The sequence below is a fragment of the Capricornis sumatraensis genome, chromosome 11, assembly GCF_032405125.1.
Source record: "Capricornis sumatraensis isolate serow.1 chromosome 11, serow.2, whole genome shotgun sequence".
Classification (NCBI taxonomy): Eukaryota; Metazoa; Chordata; class Mammalia; order Artiodactyla; family Bovidae; genus Capricornis; species Capricornis sumatraensis.
Genome location: NC_091079.1, coordinates 88,989,033 through 89,011,776, shown reverse-complemented (window position 1 = coordinate 89,011,776; position 22,744 = coordinate 88,989,033). Strand labels below are relative to the sequence as shown.

Here is a 22,744-nt window from a genome sequence, read left to right as displayed (position 1 = left end):
ATATGCAATAACACAGTGAAATCTCCAAATAAGTATACTAAGTGAAATTAACCAAACAAAAAAAAATTACATGCTGTTATTTTATTCACATAAAACTCTTGAAAATGCAAACCAATCTACGGTGACAGGAAGCAGATCGGTGGTTACTTGGGGTTGATGGACAGGAAAGCCTGGCCTGCTGCAGTCCATGGGGTTTCAGAGTTGGACACGACTGAGCAACTGAACTGACTGAGGGATGAACAGCGTCGGGTGGAAAATAGGGATTGCAACAGAGCATGAACAAACCTGGTGGAGCTGGTGGAGTCGTCTTACCTGATTGTGCTGATGGCTTCAGTGGCACATACGTATATCAACTTTTATAAAACTGTATGTTTTAAATATATGCTGTTAATTGTATGTCAATTATATTTCAATAAAGCTGTTTTTAAAAGATCATGAGGAAATCTGTTTCTCAGCGGCCACTGGTTGCTTTGCAATGCTGCTCTGATTGCAAAACAATTCATGTACACCAACTACTGTCCAACTGTTCGAGTACACCAAAGGGGACACTGAGTGTTAACTATCTGTCTTTTCCCAACCTTGGGGGCTTTCAACCCTCTGGAGAGCTTGCCTGTGCAAGTTTCCACAGCATGAACTTCCTTTCTGGAGCGTGGAAGAAAGCTCTGTGTTAGTGCTGCACACACACCAAGGCAAATTAAAAACTCATTTTATCGCCCATCAGTGTTTTTCTCAATGTTCTTTTGACAACTCACCATTGATTTTGGAAACTTCCCAGTCTTTTTGTAAGCTTTCGCTGCCAAGGGAAAACGTAAAGTGTCGACCCCGAAATGTCAGTTCATCATCATCAGTGGCCTCAAAAATGAGACTTCCGGGTGCTTTGAGGGGATAGCAAAAGAACAGGCCTGTGTACTCCTTGACCAGCCGTGGGGGGTTGTCGTTCACATCCGTAAGGGTCAGGTGGAATTGCGCCGTGGAGCTCAAGTAGGATCCACCTAAGGAATTGAATCATTGAAATATGGTGTCTCCTCTCTCTCATTCCCCTCTCAGTCAGAAAGGATATTTCCTTTCCTTAAAAAAAAAATTTACAATTCAGGCCTAGTTTCATTTTCTGCTTTAAAAGTCTTGATAATAAAAATAACTAAGAATTATGAATCTGCCTGCCAGTGTAGGAGACGCAGGAGATACAAGTTCGATCCCTGGGTTGGGAAGATCCCCTGGAGGAGGAAATTGCAACCCACTCCAGTATTATTGCCTGGAAAATTCCTTGGACAGAAGAGCCTGGCAGGCTACAGTCCATGGAGTTGCAAAGAGTCAGACACAACTGAGCACACATGCACGCACCCAAGAATTATGTGCTAATGTTTTATTCATGTTAGTTCAAAACAATTCTGCATACATTTATCAATGAGAAGACTGGAGCTCAGAGAAGTTGTGTGACTTGCCCAAGGTCACACAGCAGTGGAGAGTCTTCCAGCTCAGGAGATCTGACTCTAGAGCCCACAACTTCCATTGCTCCTCATCACTGACTTCGGCGTGGTTGTTCAGTTTTCTAAGCCTCAGGACTTCCCTATGGACCAGTGGTTGAGACTTTGCCTTCCAATCCAGAGGGTGAGGATTTGATTCCTGCTCAGGGAAGTAAGATCCCACTGGATGCAAGGCAACTAAACCTGCTCCACAACTACCGAGCTGAGCCTGCACACCACAGCTAGAGAGAAGCCCAGGTGCCACAACTAAGACCCGATGCAGCCAAAAATGAATGAATAAATATTAAAAAAAAAAAAAACTTTTCTAAGCCTCATTTCTTTAGCTGTAAAATGTGACTATATGAGGATCCAACATGTAGTATTCTTAGAAAATTGTACAGAGCTGTACAAATATTTGCTGGGGTACCATGGTAAAAATTTTGACCTTGCTGCCTAAACAATTAGTAACTGTGTGATCATTGGCGAGTTATTTATCAGTATCTTCGTTTCTTCATACATCAAATATAATCAATAATAATCCCTCCCCATAGTGTTGTGTGAGGGGTAAGTGCTTAGAAGGAGACGGTCAGGACAGCAGTAACACTGACGGTTCTCATTCTCCCTGATGTTCCTACAATTTCTGACTCCAACCTGCTTCAATTCCTGTAAATTCGATTTGCCGGCTTTTCTCGCCAGCTGTCTGCTTAACCAAAGGAGGAAGAACTACCGGGTTCTTCAAGTCATTTCATCGACACGGATCAGTTCAGGGCCAACAACTGCACACCGGGCAGGGTTTTGAACCCTGTTTTTGATTCCCGACACTTCTAAACTGTGAGAGGCTTTAGGACAGGTCTAAAGTGAAGTGCTGACCCCACAGTACATTTTAGCGGAAGGCAGAGCACAGATTTCACCAGAAACTTCCTGCTGATTAAATCAGGAGCTTTTTAAATCAAGAGTTACATGTGTAGAGTGTGATAGCAGTATCTGTTAGAAGCACATTAACTAGAAGCAAGAGAGCCCACACCTACCTCAGCGAGGTCCGTGCGCTCACCCACAACCATTTCAAATTCAGCACACACATCTGCGGGTCTAGCTTCCTTGGTTTAACATGACCACAGTACTTTACTGTTCTTCAGCTTTTCACAGACAGGGACCATTTTCATGATTCCCACCTACTGGAATTTTTCCCATTCCCCCACTCCCAAACCTGGGCTTTACATTTTGAAAGTTTCTTTCTTTGCCCTAAATCTGTGTTTATTTAGTCATACTTTGTTCAGTTCTCATTTTTGAGGAGGTAAGTCAGGCAGGTATATTACTATATATTATATAATTCTGGGGCTTCCCTCATAGCTCCGTTGGTAAAGAATCTGCCTGCAATGTAGGAGACCCAGGTTCGATTCCTGGGTCGGGAAGATCCCCTGGAGAAGGAATAGCAACCCACTACAGTATTCTTGCCTGGACAACCCCATGGACAGAGGAGCCTGGCGGACTACAGTCCATGGGGTCGCAAGAGTTGGACACGCCTTAGCAACTAAACCACCACCACCATATAATTCTATATTACTACATGGCGGTTTGATCCCGCTCCCTGGAGAAACCCACAGTCACTTTGGAGGCAGGCGGGGTAGTTCAGTGGGGGCACAGGAACCTTCCTAGGAGCCGTGGTCCCTGCAGGACCCCACAGAGGGAGCAGCGGCCCTGACGCCGTGCCAGCCTCCAGGGGCAGCCCGGCCGGAAAGAGCCCCGCGGCAGGCACGAGGGATCTCACCCGGAACACAGCCAGGGCAGGGTGAGCCCTTCCCCCCGTGACTGTCCTCTTCTTGTTTCTCCACGGTCAGATATTCTGACCGTTCGACCCAGTGGAGTATCCGCTCACCTCGCCTTCCCGCCCGCTTCTGTTGACGCAGCCCCTGGTCACTTGTGTTACCTTTTCCCTGTCTGTGTTGGCTCACCTACTTCCGTCGCCACCACTTGTACCCGATACAGACTTTCAGCTTCCCTGTCCAGCTGCGCCACACTGAAGATCTCACCAGTGGCGGGGTCAATTCTTAGCCAGCCTCTCTTGTCGCCTCTCAGGGAATAACTTCAGTAAGAGAAAGGAGCAAAAGAAAGCCCACGTTACCCTGCATGAAAACGTGGAGATAGTTTATGCACCTCTGTGCTGTTATATCAGCAGTGTCCCTTGCAGACTATTGACAGCATATATAAAGAAGCATAATCTAATGTTAATAATGCTCTGTTTGCCTACCATCTGCCTTCAAAAGAAGGATTTGTTCATCCTTACAAAGTGGTTTTTGTACTTGCCTTAATTTTTTTTTTTAAAAAGGTAGAGTCACAGTCTCTAGTGAAAAAAAGTTAAACATCTATTTCAAATAAAACAACCTGAAATTGTCTATTAAAACCACTCCCTCTAAGAAAACATGAACACTCATTGGTGGATACATGTGAATAGGTGAATACTCAGAGGCATGGTGAACTCTTCATTCAACAGACATCTGCTGAGAGATAGCAAACATCAGGCTGTGGGCCAAGAGAGAAAATTACCAAAGGGGGTTGTTAGGCCAGTGGAGGAGACAGAGACAGATAATTCTAGTGTGACGATTGTCAGGGTCCATGTGGAATTCCAGATAAGGTAATGGAACCAGAGAAGACTTTCTGAAAGAGTGTGCTGTGGGGTGTTTACTTGCTCAGTCATGTCTGACTCTTTGCGACCTCACGGACTGCAACCCACCAGGCTGTTTATAAGTTAAATAAGAAAGGTGACAATATGCAGCCTTGACATATTCCTTTTCCTATTTGGAACCAGTCTGTTGTTCCATGTCCAGTTCTAACTGTTGCATCCTGACCTGCATACAGGTTTCTCAAGAGGCAGGTCAGGTGGTCTGGTATTCCCATCTCTTTCAGAATTTTCCAGTTTATTGTGACCCACACAGTCAAAGGCTTTGGCATAGTCAATAAAGCAGAAATCGATGTTTTTCTGAAACATCTGAAAGAGTAGACATTAAGAGAGAAAAAGACGGATGATTTAAGCAGAAGGAATTGCAGGAACTAAGGCAGAGAGGCCAAGGAATAGCTTAGGGTGTGGGGGCATCAGACATTCCAGGAGTGAAGGGATAAAAATAGGACACAGTGGATGGCAAAGGGTGAAGCTCAAGGGATGGAAGGAGCTGGGTTGTGGGAAGCGATGGGCAGGCAGGGAATGGTGACCTAGTCATGTTTGTGTTTTCAGTGGAACTCATTGGTAGGTGCATGAAAGGTGAATTTGAGCGAGAAAAGTCTAGAAACAAAGGAAAACAGATGGCTACAGCCTTTTGGGAAAAAAGTGCCATAGCCATAAGGATGTCTGTATCTTTAAATTTAAAAAAAAAAAAACCACCTCTGGAAATTTTCTCCAAATAAAAAAAATTTAATAGAAGTCTTAAAAATGAATTATGCACATACATTCAAAACTTTTCTATAACTTAAAAAATACTGGACACAACCTACATGTCTGGGAGTAGAATGATTAAAAAGTGATAATGTTGGTTCAAACTAATTTTTTTCCCAGTGTTAGAATATTCTATATGCCAAGCACTGTGTTAGGCTCTGTGTATGGACGATGAATTAAAAATTGCCTGTGTTTGGTTGGATGGCATCACTGACTCGATGAGCATGAGTTTGAGCAAGCTCCCGGAGTTGGTGATGGACAGGGAAGCCTGGCATGCTGCAGTCCATGGGGTCACAACGGGTCGGACACGACAGAGGAACTGAACTGAACTGATGTGGTCAGGATTTCTGAGTGAGACGGAAACCCTCTGGAGGATTTTCAGAGGAGTTACATGATTTTACTTTTTTAAAGACCTACTCTCGTTGCAGTGAATGGATGGGTGGAAGAGCTGATAATGTGGCCTGGATCACTGAGGAAGTGAGGAGAAGCAGGTGAATTCTGGATATATTTCAATGAAAGAATCACTAATATTTACTGATAGATTGGATTAGGATCCATTGGGTGCTAATGAATTCCAAGTTTGTGGATCTAAAAGAAAGAGAATTAAATCGCTCAGCCTTTAGCAGCAGCTTTGGCGTTATCCTCTCGTAATTGACTTACTCCTCGCATCCTAACTATTGCTTACTCTTCATTCATGAAGAACTCTTCTCATTTGTTTCTTCCAGGACATTATCCTTTTACTCATCTTTCTGATTTTAACTTAATAGTGCATACATCATATCTTTCCCTCAGATGAAAGAATGAACATCTGAGGAATGTTCTTAAGTGACTTTGTTTTCTCCACTCATAAACTCAATTTTTTATTCCCTTGCCTTTGACTTATGACTTTCTCATGGCATTCTCATGAAGGAGATGGAAGCATTTGTTAAAGAGTAAACTGTTGTAAAATTAGGAACATTTTGTGCCCCATCACGCTTAGTGACTCTGACGTAGAGTAGTATCTACACTAACCATCCAGTACAACACAGCTCTTCTTTCCTTTCTCTTATTTGTCTTTGTGAAAGTTGATAAGTGCTTGCAGTCTAAAATAGTAGGTGGGAACTTTATTCTGACAGACAATCAGAAAAACGTCTTGAAACTGATTCCAAGTGCCAAAAGGATCACTCAGTGGGAGGCAAGACTCCCCTCAAATATTTAGAGACACTTAAGGAATTGTCATTCATAACATTCATAATCACTTGCATAGATTTTAAGCCATGCTAAAATATTTGTCATGCCATGGACAGCAGGACTGACGTTATACAATAGAAACAAAAGATCCATGTTCAAGTCCTGTCCTTAGGCTTATTAATGAGATGATCTTAAGACAGTTATAGACGTTGATACAGACACGGATGTATACATATACATCTGTTATCTTGGAAAATTTGATATTGTTGTACATATTTAAGGAAAATCTGTGTGGGTTCTATCACCCTGAAAAAAAAATGAGAACTACTAAAATGGAAATACTTACACATCTTGTCTAACCATCTTAGCCCACGTATTCACCTTTCCAGGGCTGAGCTCCGGAATGAATCTTGTTGCCCTGGACCTGCTCTGAAGAGCTCCTCATGGAAAAGGTTCCCTTCACCCTCTCAGGTGGTTGAGTCCACCCCATCAGGTTTCTGCTTCATTTTGCTGTCTAGAACGCCCGTCTGCCTCAGGAGCTGGAGCTTGTCTCCGGACCCTGGCCCTGTGACTGGTCCAGACACAGGGCCTACCTCTGGGCAGCCGGGTCTCCAGCCCCACCTCCTGGACTTCCTAGCTGAGACCTGCAGTAGGCAGGCTGGGCTGGAATCTGACCTGCTTCCCACTCCCGAGTCTGGATGCTCCCCAATGCCCACCAGGTGACTGGAGCCTGCCAAAACCAGGGCAGATTCACCAAGCACACGAGAACACAGCTTCAGATCCCTGGCTGCTCCTTTAGGGGAGAGCCCTCAAGTCAGGCCAGGTTCTCTGCCCACCTGCCCCCCAGCCCTTCCTCCTCCACAGGCCATGACTACAGCACCCAGCCAAGCTTCCCAGCACGGCTCCTCTCTACCTGACTTCCAGACCTTCCGGATCCTTGGCAGTCATGTTGCCCACTTTTGTGCCTTTAGCCACAGCCTCACTGACTTTTGCTTCAAATACTTGTTGGAAAAATTGCGGGGCCTCATTCACGTCTGTCACCGTCAGTCTGAAGGTAGCAGAAGAGCTCGCATTATACTGTACACCAGGCACCAGAGGCTCAGGATTTTCTGCTTGGACTACAATATTATGAATGGCTACTGTTTCAAAATCAAGAGGCTGTACAGGGGAAAAAAGAAGGAAAATCAATTGGGGGATAATTAACTCCTTTAAAATCCGCCCCTCCCCAAGGCACCCTAAAAAACGCTCTGACAGAGCATCAGTTCTTAATCTAGCGTCAGCAAAAACTTCCTTCTCTGGATAGTAGAGCAATGGAGAAGCTTTTGCTACAGGACTTACCAGGACTTTGAATATGCTAATATGTGTTCTGACTCTCCTAGAAGAGGGAATCAATACAGCACTCCTCCAATTTATTTAATCCTAAGATCATTCATTCATTCATCAGAAACTTACTGATTCTCTCAAGACAGTTCTCAGAAGTCACTGGGGAATGCTTACACAGAGATTTCCACATGGTGTGGGGCTTCCCTGGTGGCTCAGGGGTAAAGAATTCCACCTGCCAATGCGGGAGATGCAAGTTCAATCCCTGGGTCGAGGGGATCCCCTAGAGAAGGAAATGGAAACCCACTCCAGTATTCTTGCCTGGAGAATCCCATGGACAGAGGAGGCTGAAGCAGCTACAGTCCATGGGCTTGCAGAGCTGGGCATGACAGCAGCTAAACAGCAACCACATTGTATGGAGAATGATTTCCCAGAAACCTCAGGATTCGAATTTTAAAATAAAAGAACTTAAACTCTTGGCGGGTGGGAGAGGTTAGCATAAACTAGAGCATACCTGCTCATTTTACATCTAAAAACTGTCTCAGAAACTATAAGTACCTACCCCTCAAAATGGCCAAAACCTTACTGAAGACAACCTAGAATTTTGTGCATGAGAATTTGGCATGGTTAACATCAAACTGGGGCCCCAAACATGGCTGAACAGAAAGAAATGGAGGTTGAACTCCGTACGCTGCTAAGGTTCCTAGCAAACTGCTGTCAGTCTTAAGGGGAATTACAATGGCCATTAAGAGGAATGTTCCAATTAGACAAGAGCATTTAAGAAGAGCACTTAAAAGCAAGGAATACCTATTTTAATTGGCATGCAGAAGCCTCCAAAAGACTTCAAACTTCCAAAATAGTTTCATTGAAAATTTCATTGCAAAAGGCTGATAAAAAATTAGAGATATAAAAGGTATCCAAAAAAGACTACAGGATTGATGTAATTCCTACTGCTCCCCTCCACAGAAGTTCATTGAACATCTAGATCACTTCTAAGTAAGATAAAATACTATAACATTAATTACTGAACATAGATTTTACCCACTTTGGTTTCCTTTTGCAGAGGAACTAAAGATATTTGGGTCTATTAGTATATATGGCTAATGCCACATTAAAAATGTTTACTATGAGGAAGCATGTTTTTCTAAAAATTATAAAATGTATTCATAAATTTGCTAGTCTAAAGAATGCTAGGGTGACAGTTCATAATGCTTAGCAAGTGTTCACTATAAATTAAGGCTTCTAAGGGTTAAGAATTCTAACGTGTGCAAGCTCAGTCACTCATGTAACTTAAAACAATAAGAAATAATTGTGTATGTAAGCAGAGAAGGCAATGGCAGCCCACTCCAGTACTCTTGCCTGGCAAATCCCATGGACGGAGGAGCCTGGTAGGCTGCAATCCATGGGGTCTCTAAGAGTCGGACACGACTGAGCGACTTCACTTTCACTTTTCACTTTCATGCATTGGAGAAGGAAATGGCAACCCACTCCAGTGTTCTTGCCTGGAGAATCCCAGGGAAGGGGGAGTCTGGTGGGATGCCATCTCTGGAGTGGCACAGAGTTGGACACGACTGAAGCTACTTAGCAGCAGCAGTGTATGTAAGGAAAATAGGATGTATTTTTTGTTTTGGAGGCTTTTTTTTTTTTTTTTTGGTTAAAAAGGGTATGAGGTATGGCAATATATTTTGTTGAGGGAAATAAAAGTGGTTTTTTTCCTAAAGTAAAGCTATTTATTTTAAAATAGGAAGGAGAAAAATTAAGGAAAAACTATGTTGAAAAGCAGAGACATTACTTTGCCAACAAAGGTCCATCTAGTCAAGGCTATGGTTTTTCCAGTGGTCATGTGTGGATGTGAGAGTTAGACTGTGAAGAAAACTGAGCACTGAAGAATTGATGCTTTGGAACTGTGGTGTTGGAGAAGAATCTTGAGAGTCCCTTGGACTGCAAGGAGATCCAACCAGTCCATTCTGAAGGAGATCAGCCCTGGGATTTCTTTGGAAGGAATGATGCTAAAGCTGAAACTCCAGTACTTTGGACACCTCATGCGAAGAGTTGACTCATTGGAAAAGACTCTGATGCTGGGAGGGATTGGGGGCAGGAGGAGAAGGGGACAACAGAGGATGAGATGGCTGGATGGCATCACTGACTTGATGGACGTGAGTCTGAGTGAACTGCGGGAGATGGTGATGGACAGGGAGGCCTGGAGTGCTGCGATTCATGGGATCGCAAAGAGTCGGACACAACTGAGTGACTGAACTGAACTGATGGACATAGAAAATAAAGAAGAATGAAAGAAAAAGAGGAAAAAAGAGGAAATCTTGTGCGGTCAAGTTAGCTAAAAAAAATTAACTGTTATTACAAGAGTTTTAAAATAAGTTTAAATACTAAAATATTCTTATGTAAAGCTAAAACTTAATTTTCTTTCATCTGCTAAAAGGACAAATTTTATTAGGTCTATTAATTTAAAAGATCTACTCTTTATGAGAAATTTGAAAAGCTTTTATCTTTAAAACAATCTGTTTAGAAAGCAAAGACTTTGTGTTTTATCAAAATAATTTTTTGTGCTTTATATCTTTATTATCAAGTCTTTGATTATTTAAGTAAACTGAGTCGTCTCAATATTAGAAAAGCAAAGTTTGGCTCAGAAGTATGTAACTTACTGCATTTGCTCTTGAAAATGTCTATTCTATTCTGTTTGAATAATTAAGTGGATAATTAAGTATTGTTTCATAATCTGTGATCCTTTTTAGTTGTGTCCAAACCTTTTGAATTTTTTGGCAGAACTTCCCAAAATCAAATTCTACGTGAAGTCTTTTTGACCTGGAAATAACTTTGGGATTTTCCAGAGGTACTTTGGAAAAATCAGAAAAGACATTTCCTTTCTCCTTATAGAAAGAGAGATGTTACACTAATTAAGATTATTTGATATGTTAAATTACATGGAAAACTTTGTCAAACAAGTTATACTAAGCCTTTTTTTTTTTTTAACGATTTGAGTGTTCAGGCTTTTTCCTTTTTTAAAAAAATGCATTCAGTTTTGGCTGCGCTGGGTCTTCATTGCACACAGGCTTTCTCTAGTTGCAGCGAGTGGGGGCTACTCTCCAGTTGCCGTCTTCAGGCTTCTCACACAAAGCACAGGCTCTAAAGTGCACGGGCTTTAGCAGTTGTTGTGCATGGTTTTAATGTGTTGTGTGGAATCTTCCCAGAGCAGGGATCGAACCCATGTCCACTGGACCACTAGGGAAGTCCAAATCTTCTTTATATGTACATAGGTATGTAAATGTTATAGAAATTATATAAAATTCCTGGAAATCTATTATTTCCTGGTATAATGTTATCAGTCATAATTCTAGTTATCTTAAACATTACTCATTGCAAAAATTACCAAATTTCCTTGTCAATTCCATTGCAATGAATTCTTATCAGATATTTAATAATGGGCATTTTAAGGATTTTGGCATTTACAGATAGTTAATTGTTTTAGTCTGATGCTTTTGCAAAAGTGTTCCTACAAAACTATTTCATCTTCAGAGAAATCCATAAAAAGGACTCTGACAGGTATTCTAGAATATCTGATCATTTTAAAATCATAAAACTAAACTGAGTAAGAATTCCAGAATAACAGAAAAACTAGATTAAAATAGAGCCAGTATTAATTACATTGAACTAAATAAACTGAGGAAGTTGATTATAATTTGTATGACTTTCTGTTCTAATACAGTGCATATTTCTTAATGTTTTGTTTTTCCAGATTTAAAGAAATGTTTTCTTTTAAGTAATCTATGACTTATAGCAATTGATAAAGCATACCTTTTCAAACAAAAATGACATTTTTTTTCTAGGTGATCTTTCCAGAATTCAGAAACTCTCAAATATATTATTTTCATGGCAATATAGGTAGTCATTCACATATGTTCAATAAGAATCTGTTCTCCTCATAATGGAACACATTTGGAAACATTGATTACATTGCTAAGGCTTGGACTGGATTGTCACATTTGAGAGAGATGTACGTAGACTCAGAGGATACTTTGCTTTGAAGGTTCCAGCATGAGCTTACTTGGTCAATCACTATTCTTGCTGCGCTTGTGTAAATAATCAAGCCAAATTTAATGCAAAAAAATTATTTTACTGGGATTACCCTTATAAAGAATTTTTTAAAAAGCAGGAATAATTGTACAGAGAAAATTCTATTTGAACCTTTACATTCCCCATGGACAGAGAAGCCTGGCAGGCTACAGTCCATGGGATCACAAAGAGTCGAACATGACTGAGCGACTAAGCACAGCACAGCACATTAGACTCTGGGCTTCCCAAGTGGCGCTAGTGGTAAAGAACCCGACTGTCAGTGCAGGAGACATAAAAGACGAGGGTTGATCCCTGTGTCAGGAAGATCCCCTGGAGGAGGGCATGACAACCCACTCCAGGACTCTTGCCTGGAGAATCCCATGGACAGAGGAGCCTGGTGAGGTACAGTCCATAGGGTTGCAAAGAGTCGGATGTGACTGACGCGACTTAGCATGCACACAAATACCCATAAACTGGACTGGATCCTGAATTTTTCTGGTTTCCTCAAATATCTGGCTACAACTCTCCAAGCTGATGTTTCAGTTGTCTCCCATCTTTCTGAACTGGAATCGGTGAGAACAAAGACTACCCTTGAACCTCCTTGGAAGGGATCTGCCAGGCCCTCCTCGCTCCCCACATGGCAGCCAAACTTTACCGTCTTAAACCTTAGATACACATCTCACAGCTGAAGAGGAGTCCACCGGACCTCTGGCCTTATAAAGATACTGAATCTCCAAATCAGATTGAGTAGGAAGAGAGGCAGCTGACAGTGCGGCAGATGCTCCCTTCCAGACCAACACTTCATACTTCAGCTGAAGATGAACCTCTCTCTCTCTTTTTTCCCCTTCCCTTTCTTTCACTCTGGCATTGGCCTGGAAAGGTAAACCATTATCTGTATCTCCCAGGCCGTGGCTAAGGGAGGCAGCCTCTGAAATTTAAAACAACTGCGATTTGGGGCTGGGAGAAAACCTAACTGACATCTAACTTGAACAGGCGTATGCAGCTAACTATCCCTACGAGTGAATTCCCTAACAGTGCTGCCTCGATGGAAGCGACTTGTGTCCTGCAGGACTTACCTTTGTGATGGTTGTCATTCTCCATATGTACCTAGACAGCTGGTACATCGTCATCAGGCAATGTCTCCTAGGTTATCTAACTGCACCACTGAGTGTTCACAAACAAACTGAGACACCTCATTGGTTGAACTCCCTGGATTTACATCAGTGAGTTAGAAAGGAATTGTCAAGAGGTATTCATGACTCAGGATTCCCTTTCTTTAGCCGGTCCATTCTTCTTAAGTGAAGTGAAGTGAAAGTTGCTTAGTCATGTCTGACTCTTTGAGACCCCATGGACTATACAGTCCATGGAATTCTCCAGGCCAGAATACTGGAGTGGGTTGCCTTTCCCTTCTCCAGGGGATCTTCCCAACCCAGGGATCGAACCCAGGTCTCCCACATTGCTGGCGGATTCTTTACCGTCTGAGGCACCAGGGAAGCCCTCCTTGGTTAACAGTGCATGTAAACCAGAATATGATTAGCAACCTTTCCTTAATTCTTGAAAATATTGAAAAATTCACTGTTAGAGCAATAGCTGCCCAACAAAAATCGTAAGGCTTTCTGGCCAAAGTTGTTCTTGATATAAGAGAGCCCTTGATTCTCTTTCAGGTGAGCAAGGAGATGTCTATGCTGTAGCCAACACCACCTGCTGTACCTGGAGAACACTTTCGGGGCAGCGGAAATTCAGGAACATCAGATCACTGAACAAGCCACTTGCCTTCAAAGGGTGACTCCTGCCATGGAGTCTTTCTTTGAATTATTTGCATTTGATTGGTTTGAGTCTTGGGGACCATGGCTCGAAGGTACACTCCAAACACAAGGAATTATCCTGCTTGTTAGAATCAGAGTACTCTCTCTTATGTGTTGCATTCTCTCAAAAGTGTTAAATACATGCTCACAATCACTTACTACCAAGTCTCACTAAGACTAAGAACGTCAGGAAGGGGACAGAAAGAATGACCAACTTAAAAACTCTAAACCTGAAGTTGACACCTGTGAATATCACAGGGATTAAGTAAATAAAAAAAAACAAAACCATTATGACCTGTGAATATCACACAGAAGATCAACAGAAGAAACAGCTAAAGAGCAGTATCTGATAGTGACATTTACTGCTTCAAGTTTTTAATCACATTTCTCAGATAAGCGAGAATCTGATCAAAATGGGGAAACTGTTAAAGGGCCTCCCCGGTAGCTCTTCAGTAAAGCATCCACTTGCCGTGCAGGACACACAGGAGACGTGGGCTCGATCCCTGGGTCAGGAAGATCCCCTGGAGAAGGAAATGGCAACCCAGTCCCGTATTCTTGCCAGGAGAATCTCATGGACAGAGCAGCCTCGCGGCCTACAGTCCACAAAGAGTTGGACTCTTTGGGGTTGCAAAAAGTCAGACAACAACGGAGCATGCACACACTTTAAAGAAACAACAGGCCCAAAATAACATCACTTGCGCTAAACCCCATGTCAGCAACAAAACGTAATACCTACCTTCTTGCATTCTCAATCCCTGCCCCAGGAATGCAACCTTAACCAGTCAGTCTTGAATCTGGTCGGCCCTAGTGAGCTAATCCGCCCTTTTCTTCCTTTTAGGAGGGCAACTTTGTCTGAAACAAGACATTCTTTGCCAGTAATTTCCTTTTTCTCCTCCCATTCTACCTTTGAAAATCTTTCCTTTTCTACAGCTTGCTGGAGCTCCTTTCTATTTGCTAGGTGGAATGACACTTGATTTATGAATTATTTAATAAAGCCAATCTGATCCTTAAATTTACTCCATTGAATTTTTGTTGTTTGTGCACACATGAATTTTTTCATCAGGAGAGGTTATGTAGCTTTTGTCAGATTCTCAAAGGTACCCATGACCTCAAAGAGATCAAGGAACCAGAGAAAAGCTCAAAAAGCACATTATAGATTCTGGGAACTGCTCGGTTTTATTCACTCTTCCAGGCCTGGAGGACCCAGGATCTCTTGGGGAGCTGTCAGTTCTTTAACTTTAGTTTATATCAGTTTCTCATCAGTTAAACAAAAAATGGTATTTTCCTTTCATAAAGAGGAAAAGCTGACACATGACTGCATTAGCTCAGCCTGCTCTTCCCTCAACATCTGAAAAAATTCTCCCCATCAGTTCTCTATGTACCATCTTCCCCCAATCCCACTCTGTATCCCGCAATAGATGAGCTCCATGCCTTCTGTAATCTTACAGTACTTAACTCAGGATCCTAATTGTTTGCTTCTCTATTCCAGATCCTTACTGACCATGAGCTCTCTGAGAAGAGGAACTGTATTATATTCTTTGCTTCTCATCACTTCCCTGACAAACAGTGTGCATAGTGTATCCATTAGGAAATACGAAAATGAGAAGGTCTTGGTCCTTCTCAAGCCCTTGCAGGCTCCAGTGGGAAAGAGATTCTGGAGAAAATCTTCACTCTCTAGAAACCCTCTCCTCCATGAACACACAAACACAGACAACATCGCAACCCAATTGCTAGTTCAAAAGGAAGTAAGATAGAAAATTTCCTCATATGAAAGAGAAAGAATTATGTGTAAAGACTCAAGGTCATCTGAGAATCAATTGGCTCTTGTTAAAATGCAGGATATAAAATTTTGTAATCCAGCTGAGATGTAAAAAGAGAGGTTTTTCATAGAAATAAGCATCCAGTGCCTACAAGGTCGGAGAAGGCAATGGCAACCCACTCCAATACTCTTGCCTGGAAAATCCCATGGACGGAGGAGCCTGGTTGGCTGCAGTCCATGGGGTTACTAAGAGTTGGGCATGACTGAGTGACTTCACTTTTGCTTTTCACTTTCATGCATTGGAGAAGGAAATGGCAACCCACTCCAGTATTCTTGCCTGAAGAATCCCAGGGATGGGGGAGCCTGGTGCACTGCCGTCTATGGGGTTGCACAGAGTCGGACATGACTGAAGCAACTTAGCAGTAGCAGCAGCTTACAAGGTATGACCCCATGATGACCTCTTGGTCACGACCTCATGCTGGGATAGGGCTTCCCACCCAGGGGAGTTGGGAAGAGATGTGTACACGCTGGAGTGTCTGACTCCCAGGGATCCACCCATCATCTCAGGGGAGGAGGGCAGGACTGTCAAACTAAAAGTCTGGTAGATGGAGCAGGAAGCCAGCAGCCCCCAGAGCAAGCCCGCCATGTGGACCAAGGACGCAGCAATCTGTTCCTTGTGGATCCAGCCAAGACCAGGCTCAGACAAGCAGCACAGCACTCTGTGGGCTCGGGAAGAGGACGCACACCCCACCCTTACATCAAACAGGTCCTAAGTCCCCTCCCTGGCTTTCCGATCCTTTCACGAGGCCACCAGAGGTGAGGGATACAGAAACGAAATGGTGTCCCTGCAAATGAGGAGCAGCACGAGTTAGCAGGACAGAACGTGTGACCTGAGAGAAGAGAGAGGTGATGGAGAAGATGGTACACGTCAAGCTCAGAAACTGGGACTTGATCCCTGATGAGCAGAGAGAGGCGGTGAGCGCACGACTGACAAGGTGGGATTGGTGCTGGAGGAAGTTAACTCTGGGAGCCGCCAGGGGAGGGATGGATTGGAGCCAATCTGACCTGGGCAGGGAGGCCTGTTAGGAGAGGGTGTCAGTGTTCCTTCAACCCTTACTGAATGGAAATAACGGCCTGCCCTCAGTCAGTTTGCTTAGCTTTCACACCAGGAAAACACACGGAACCACATTTTCCAGGAATAAAATTAGAAATGGAAGATACTGAAATTAGCAAGTGATAACCAGCAGAGTTTAATCAAGAACAAGCTTTGTCAAACCATGTGCCCTGTCTTTCATGACATGGAGCTATGCCTGCAGAGTCAAGAGACCCTCACGACCTTACTCATCAGGTAGGCAGAAAACACCCACTTATGCCATAATCCCTCTTCAGTACACGACTGCTTGAAAGGTCAACCTCATGATTTAGATTCAACCTGGAAGCAGAGATAAAGTGCTGAAGGAAAGCAGCTGAGACCGGGGACATTTGACATTTTCATCAATAATCAGTGATGAGAAAAAAATGCACATTAGTTTTTCACATGATACTCTAGCTGCTTAAAAATACATCATGTACTGAGAATTCAAAAGGACCAGCCATAATGAAGAAGTGACAAAATTTGTATCAAAAAATAAAAATTAAAGCCAAAACAAACCTCTGACTTTCAATTTCAGGAGAGTTATTGATGAGTCTGGCAGGGCTCAGAGAAATAGCCTTCCTGGCTCCTGATACCTGCTTGGTCTCAAGAATGTGTTGATCTATCACACAATAGGCCAGAGCTCAGGGTGGTGGTAAAGACAGGGAGGACAGCATTAATAAATAAAACGTGTTTATTCCCAAGCATCACTTGGGGCATATGAATCAATACAAAAAGTATATCTTGGTCTTTTCCTCTGGTTCCTGACACTGAGCCCCTAAATCCCTTGCAATTTCCTGGGTGATAAGAGTGCCTTTTGTTCTAATGAGGTGACTCTTTGTGGCTCCTGGTAACCAGGACGGGGACTGGTTACCAGACCAAGACCAAGCCATGGTTAGGAGCTGGGGATTTTCAGCACAACCCCTCCCACTTCCTAGGAAGGGGAGAGGGGCCGGAGACTGAGTTCATGATCAATCATGTCTACATGATGAAGCCTCAATAAAGATCCCCAGAGTAAGGCATCCAGAGAGCTTCTGGGTTAGTGAGCACATCCACGAGCTGGGGAAGCGATACACAGCTCAACTGCATGAGACAGAAGCTCCTGCTCTCGGGGCCCTCCCAGGCCTCACCCCATGTATCTCTTCATCTGGCCGCTCAGCTGGATCCTTCATCATATCCTTTATTACGTGATACACTGGTAAATACGTTTCCGTGCGCTCTGTGAGCTGCTCTAGCAAATGTTGGAACCTAAGGAGGGAGTCATGAGCCTCTGATGTATAGCCAGTCAGTCAGAAGAACAGGCGACAACCTGGCACTTGCTGGCAGCTTCTGGAGTGGGGTGGGAGAGTGGGACTGAGCCTTAACCTGGGGTGGTCGGATGCTGTCTCCCAACAGATAAGTGTCAGAATTGAGTTATGTCGTAGGACACCAGGCTGGCGTTGGAGAATTGATAGGTGTGTGGAAAGCCCACACACCTGGTATCCACCCTGAAGTGCAGTGATTACTCAAGAGTAGAGGAGAAAGCCTTTGCAGGGCACTTGCTAAAACCACTGATTTCCAGGCCCTCCCCCAGAGAGCCTGAGCCAGCTGTCCCCAGCGGGCACCATTTGACTCTGGGATTGGGCAAGTTTGGCCCCCTTGGCAAGAAGAGAAAACGTCTCATCTGTCCACAGCCAGAGTCTTAGCTTCTGCCCTCACCCGAGTTAATTAGAATTAAGATAATGTTGAACATTTATGAAGTTGGCTACTACCTGCTAGGGGCTGTCTTAAGAGCTATGTGTGTATTTTTGCACTGAATCCTCGAGGATCCTCATCAAAAAGGTTCTACCAATTTAGGTTTTCAGATCAGAAAACTGAGGTCTGAGAGGTTACAACATTTGTGTCAAGGTCGCAGAGCTAGTACATGGTAATGCCAGGCCCCCATAGCAGTCCTTTCCGGAAAGGAGTCAGAAGCCAGGGGTCAAGTTCCCAGCTCCTTCATCTAGTAGAGGGGCTGACTGTAACTTGTGAGCCCGAACCTCAGCTGGATGATGGGACTGTTTCTGCCTCCCTCGGGGTCAGTGTGAGAAGCGAAGGAGTATGTGCAGAAGTGCTTCATGAAGCGAAAGGGGCTTCAGGTGTGGAGTGTGTGCTCCTCGGTGAATTTTACTGGTTTCCATTTGCACATTTAGGGCTTCCCCTCATAGCTCAGTTGGTAAAGAATCCGCCTGCAATGCAGGAGACCCCGGTTCGATTCCTGGGTCCGGAAGATCCCCTGGCTAAGGGAGAGGCTACCCACTCCAGTATTCTTGGGCTTCCCTTGTGGCTCAGCTGGTGAAGAATCTGCCTGCAGTGGGGGAGATCTGGGTTCAATCCCTGGGTTGGGAAGACCCCCTGGAGAAGGGAAAGGCTACCCACTCCAGTATTCTGGCCTGGAGAATTCCATGGACTGTATATTCCACGGGGTCGCAAAGAGTAGGACTTGACTGAGCGACTTTCACTTTCATTTTCACATTTAATTCAGGTGGACAGGTGCTGATAGGATCATGATAGTTTACATTGGGATTTAAATTTTTTTTAATGACCAATACAATGGTTCTGAAGCAATGGAAGACTTAATGAGGAGGGACTTAGAAGTAAGGCTAACTAAGCTCTGCACGAGAAACCACATGCGTGCGTGCTCAGTCACTTCTGTCGTGTCTGACTCTTTATGACCCTGTGGACGCGTAGCCCACCAGGCTCCCCTGTCCATGGGATTCTCCAGGCAAAAGTGCTGGAGTGGGTTGCCATATCCTCCTCTAGGGGATCTTCCCGACCCAGGAATCGAACCCATGCCTCTGTATCTCTGCATTGCAGGCAGATTCTTTACCACTGAGCCACCAGAGAAACCACATAATAGAAGCTAAGTTTAAAAACCTGAAAACTGCATGAACGCACCTGTCACGGTGAGGACACGCATCCTAGGGGCAGTTGGCTGACATCAGTGTATCCTCGTCAAGGATCCACACCTCTGGGCCGGCTGGCACTTAGCATTTGAAAGATCCCAATCAGAGCCACACCCCAGAGGCAGCTGCTACAGGCTCTGAGCTAGCACTGTCTCAAGCTACACTAAAAGGTCTGTTAATTACCAAAGTGATCTTGCAAAGAGGTTTTTGTGATATCAGTGGTATTCAAGACAGGCAATTTGGTGGAAAAATACATTCTTGAAGAAGAATGTAGCATCCGGCTAGTCCAGCAGCTTATACCCTTCAGAGTTCCAGGACTCCAGTTCTGTTCTATCGTCACCTTTTCTGTGGACAGTCAGATGAATCCTGTCACTAGACTACTGTGATTACAGTGATTACAGTGCCCGAGGGACAGAGAGCCAGGCCAGCACAACCCTAAAGCCTAAAGCATAAGTTGAAAGCTGGTTTTCAAACCTGCTTGTTATTAATTGCACATGGGACAGAATTCAACTATGTATCCAGGCAACCAAGATTTATTAAACCTCCACTGTGTGCAAATATTCTGGACACTTGGCATATAACCACAAACAAAATCAGGATGAGACCAAGATTTTGGCCAGAGACCCGCTGTACTGGAACACACCCCCTCATGTCAAGGAAGGTGTGGGAAGAAAATTAGAGCCTTCACCTACTGCTGATCATCAAGGTTACCAACTTTTCCCTATAGATGCCCGCTAGCCACAGATGGTCAAATTAACTTACATTAGTTCACAACAAGCCACCATGAAAATTTACCGACATTCATACTGAGATGGACAGGCCTTTATCTTCTCTTAGACACCTAGAGAGTGCTGGTCCTGGGGAAGGATGGAAGCTATCTGCCCCCGCCTCCTGCCACAGGACCAGGCCTGCTGCCAGGACCGCCCATTGCAAACTTGGGGCCCTGGCCTTTCCTTCTGGGTTCTTTGTGTCCATGTAGGCAGCCATGAATAGAGGGGGAAGATGTAACAGCAAAGGTCAGACTCAAACAAAATACTACTGCTTAAGTAGGTCCACACACAAACCTTGCAGCTGAAACCCAGTGAGGCCCTTTGTCAGAGGTGGGGTGTGTGGTCAGAACGGTACCAGAATTCTGAGATTCTGCTCCAGGGTTTCCTTCAGCACCAGCACTTTTTTCCCCCCATGCTTCTATCCATTTTCTGTAAAATTATTTTCTTTTGTCTTCATTTTCAATTTCTACCTTTATTCTGGGTCAAAACTTCCCTTCAGAGCTTTCTGATGCAGCCTCCCACACACTGTACTACAAACTCTCCGCATTCAGCCATGTCTGCAGAGTCTCTATTGCTGTAACTCTGATCTCTTTTCATTCTAAAGATATTGGACGACACTGAGTGCCACTTCCTGTTGAGTCATCTGATACAGTTTACATGCATAAATGAGGCAGCCAGGGAGGAAAGGGTCAAACTTCAGGTGTATACAGTAGGGAATAGGAGTAGATTGAGCCAAGAATGGGAAGACCCTCTATAAAGAAGCAAGTATCACGGTAATCAAGATTTTGGCTTCCAGACTACCCAGTCCTTCCAAAGGGAGAGACGAAGCAAGAGCCCGTGGACTTAGCAGCACCGTGAAAGATGAACGTAAGGAGTGGGCAGGGAAGAAGGTATGAGGGAATAAATTTGTTTATTGTAACTTGCCCGTTAAAGGAGACCTACCAACCTCCAGTCGTTATTAAAAAGAGGAACCTATGGCTGGTCCACTAGAATAAACAGCCTGCCTCCTAAAAGGTTCACGGGATTCATCTAGTCTAATATCCCACACTTGCAAAGGCAAAAATAAAGCCCTGAGCACCACCTTGCCCAAGATTTATTAAATAAAAAAAAAGAATGCCTGGTTAAATTGGAATTTCAGATAAACAGTAAACGATTTTTTAGTAAAGCCATGTCCCAATTATTGCATGGGACATACTAATACTAAAAATGATTCATTCTATAATTTTTATGAAAATCCTACCTCCCTCTGCAAAGGTTACTTGGTCAGCTAGTGACAGACTCAGAGCAGGAATCCTGGCCTCTGTCTTTCACGAGGACAGGAATGACTGAGGGGGTTCCAGGAGTCCATCACATGCCTGAGAGGTCACTGCCAATTCATTAACTCTGCTTATAGGTCCTTGAATGGTCCTAAGGAAACTAATCTTTGAAAAAGACAAATTCCATTCAATGGGTAATTTACCTTTTTAAGCTTGACGTATCCAGTATTGGTTTGGGGATCTGTTTCAATCTCCAAACGTCCCTCACTGTCTCCCTGTGTGATTCGATACAGGATTTTAGAACTCCCAGTGTGCGGTTCATCAGTGTCTGTGGCCTGGATGGTTAGGATGACAGATCCCACGGCTGTGTCTTCAGGGAAAGTTAGGTTTCCATACTAAGAAGGAAATAGGGGAAGGAAACAATGAGAATGTCCATTGTCATCAAGCACAATTACCAACGAGCAAACTTGCCTCTGGTTTCAGAATGGACACAAGCCACAGTTTACATCAATACTTACCAAGCATGCTTTTCCCGTTGATGAGCAGGTTGCAGTTGCTTTTGACAACAGTCACACTTGTAGACTGATATCCCTTATACCAAGAAACAGTGTCTCAGAGAGCGACTGATCGGATTCTAAAACAGATTCTCCCACCCACATCCAATATATTTAATACTGGGACTATCATTATAGTTATTAGTAATGAGACAGATAAATAGCTCCTATGTATCGAGTACCTACAATGTGACTTTACATATATCATTTTAATTAATTCTTAATCAATCAGAGAATAGTTGTTAAGAGCCTGAACTTTGGAGTCAAATGGCCTCAGTATGAATCCTAGGCTCACCACTTATTACCTGGGTGAATTGAAATAAGTTTCCTGATTTTTGAAAGTCTCAGGTTCATCCTCTGTCCATTGGACATAATAAAAATGGAAGCTGTTTTATGTTTTCTGTTTGGATTTATAGAGATAACACATATAAAACCTCTGAATGCCTAGAACACAATAAGTGCTCGAAAAGGTAAGCATCAAGACAAAATGCCCTACTGAATAGCTGTGTTATCACCTCCATCTGACAGAGAAGCAAAAGATTGGAGAGGTAAAACCCACTCAAGACCACACAGCTAGTTGGTCACAGAACTGGGGTTCAAATCCATGCTTGTCCCCCTCCAAAGCAGGTGCTGTTAATCTCTCACTCCTCCACTGAAAATCCCCCAGGTCACGTCTCTTGCCATCACGATCATGAAGATGATAACAGGCAGGGACCAGGAGTGGACCACGGCAGTGAAAGAAGTGGACTCCTACTTTCTAGAGCCCCGTTTGCCTTTCCAAGCTCTGAGATTCCTAAAGCAGAGCTCTTGTCCTCAGTCTAAAAGCACTGTCTAGAGGTAATGCAAGGAGACTATAACACGCAGAAAAGATCAAATATCCAAGAGAATGGAGACAGAGAAGAGACAGGCTCTTCATCTCATGCTCACTTCACCTAGTGCCTGCTACGCAAGTTATATTGTCATGCCTTTTACCTCTGCAAACCCTCCTGTAAATCAATTCCCTGTCTTTGTCACAGCTTTATCTTTATTTTGATTTATGAACATTATCACAAGGCTTGGGGCTGCCTCATCACTGACTTCGAACATATCAACCTAG

At 43.7% G+C, this 22,744-nt stretch overlaps 1 protein-coding gene across 2 annotated transcripts in view; it reads right to left on the bottom strand.

Moving 5' to 3' along the window:
* The window catches only part of CDH17 (cadherin 17), an 86,691-nt gene that overhangs the window by 6,586 nt on the left and 57,361 nt on the right, over positions 1 to 22,744 (bottom strand). For both annotated transcript variants that reach the window (XM_068983346.1, XM_068983347.1), the window contains 4 exons: positions 21,298 to 21,489; positions 6,974 to 7,218; positions 3,416 to 3,546; positions 753 to 992 (listed from right to left, as the gene is read on the bottom strand). In XM_068983346.1, coding sequence (XP_068839447.1) covers positions 753 to 992; positions 3,416 to 3,546; positions 6,974 to 7,218; positions 21,298 to 21,489 — 808 coding nt within the window. The remainder of the gene's footprint in view (positions 1 to 752; positions 993 to 3,415; positions 3,547 to 6,973; positions 7,219 to 21,297; positions 21,490 to 22,744) is intronic.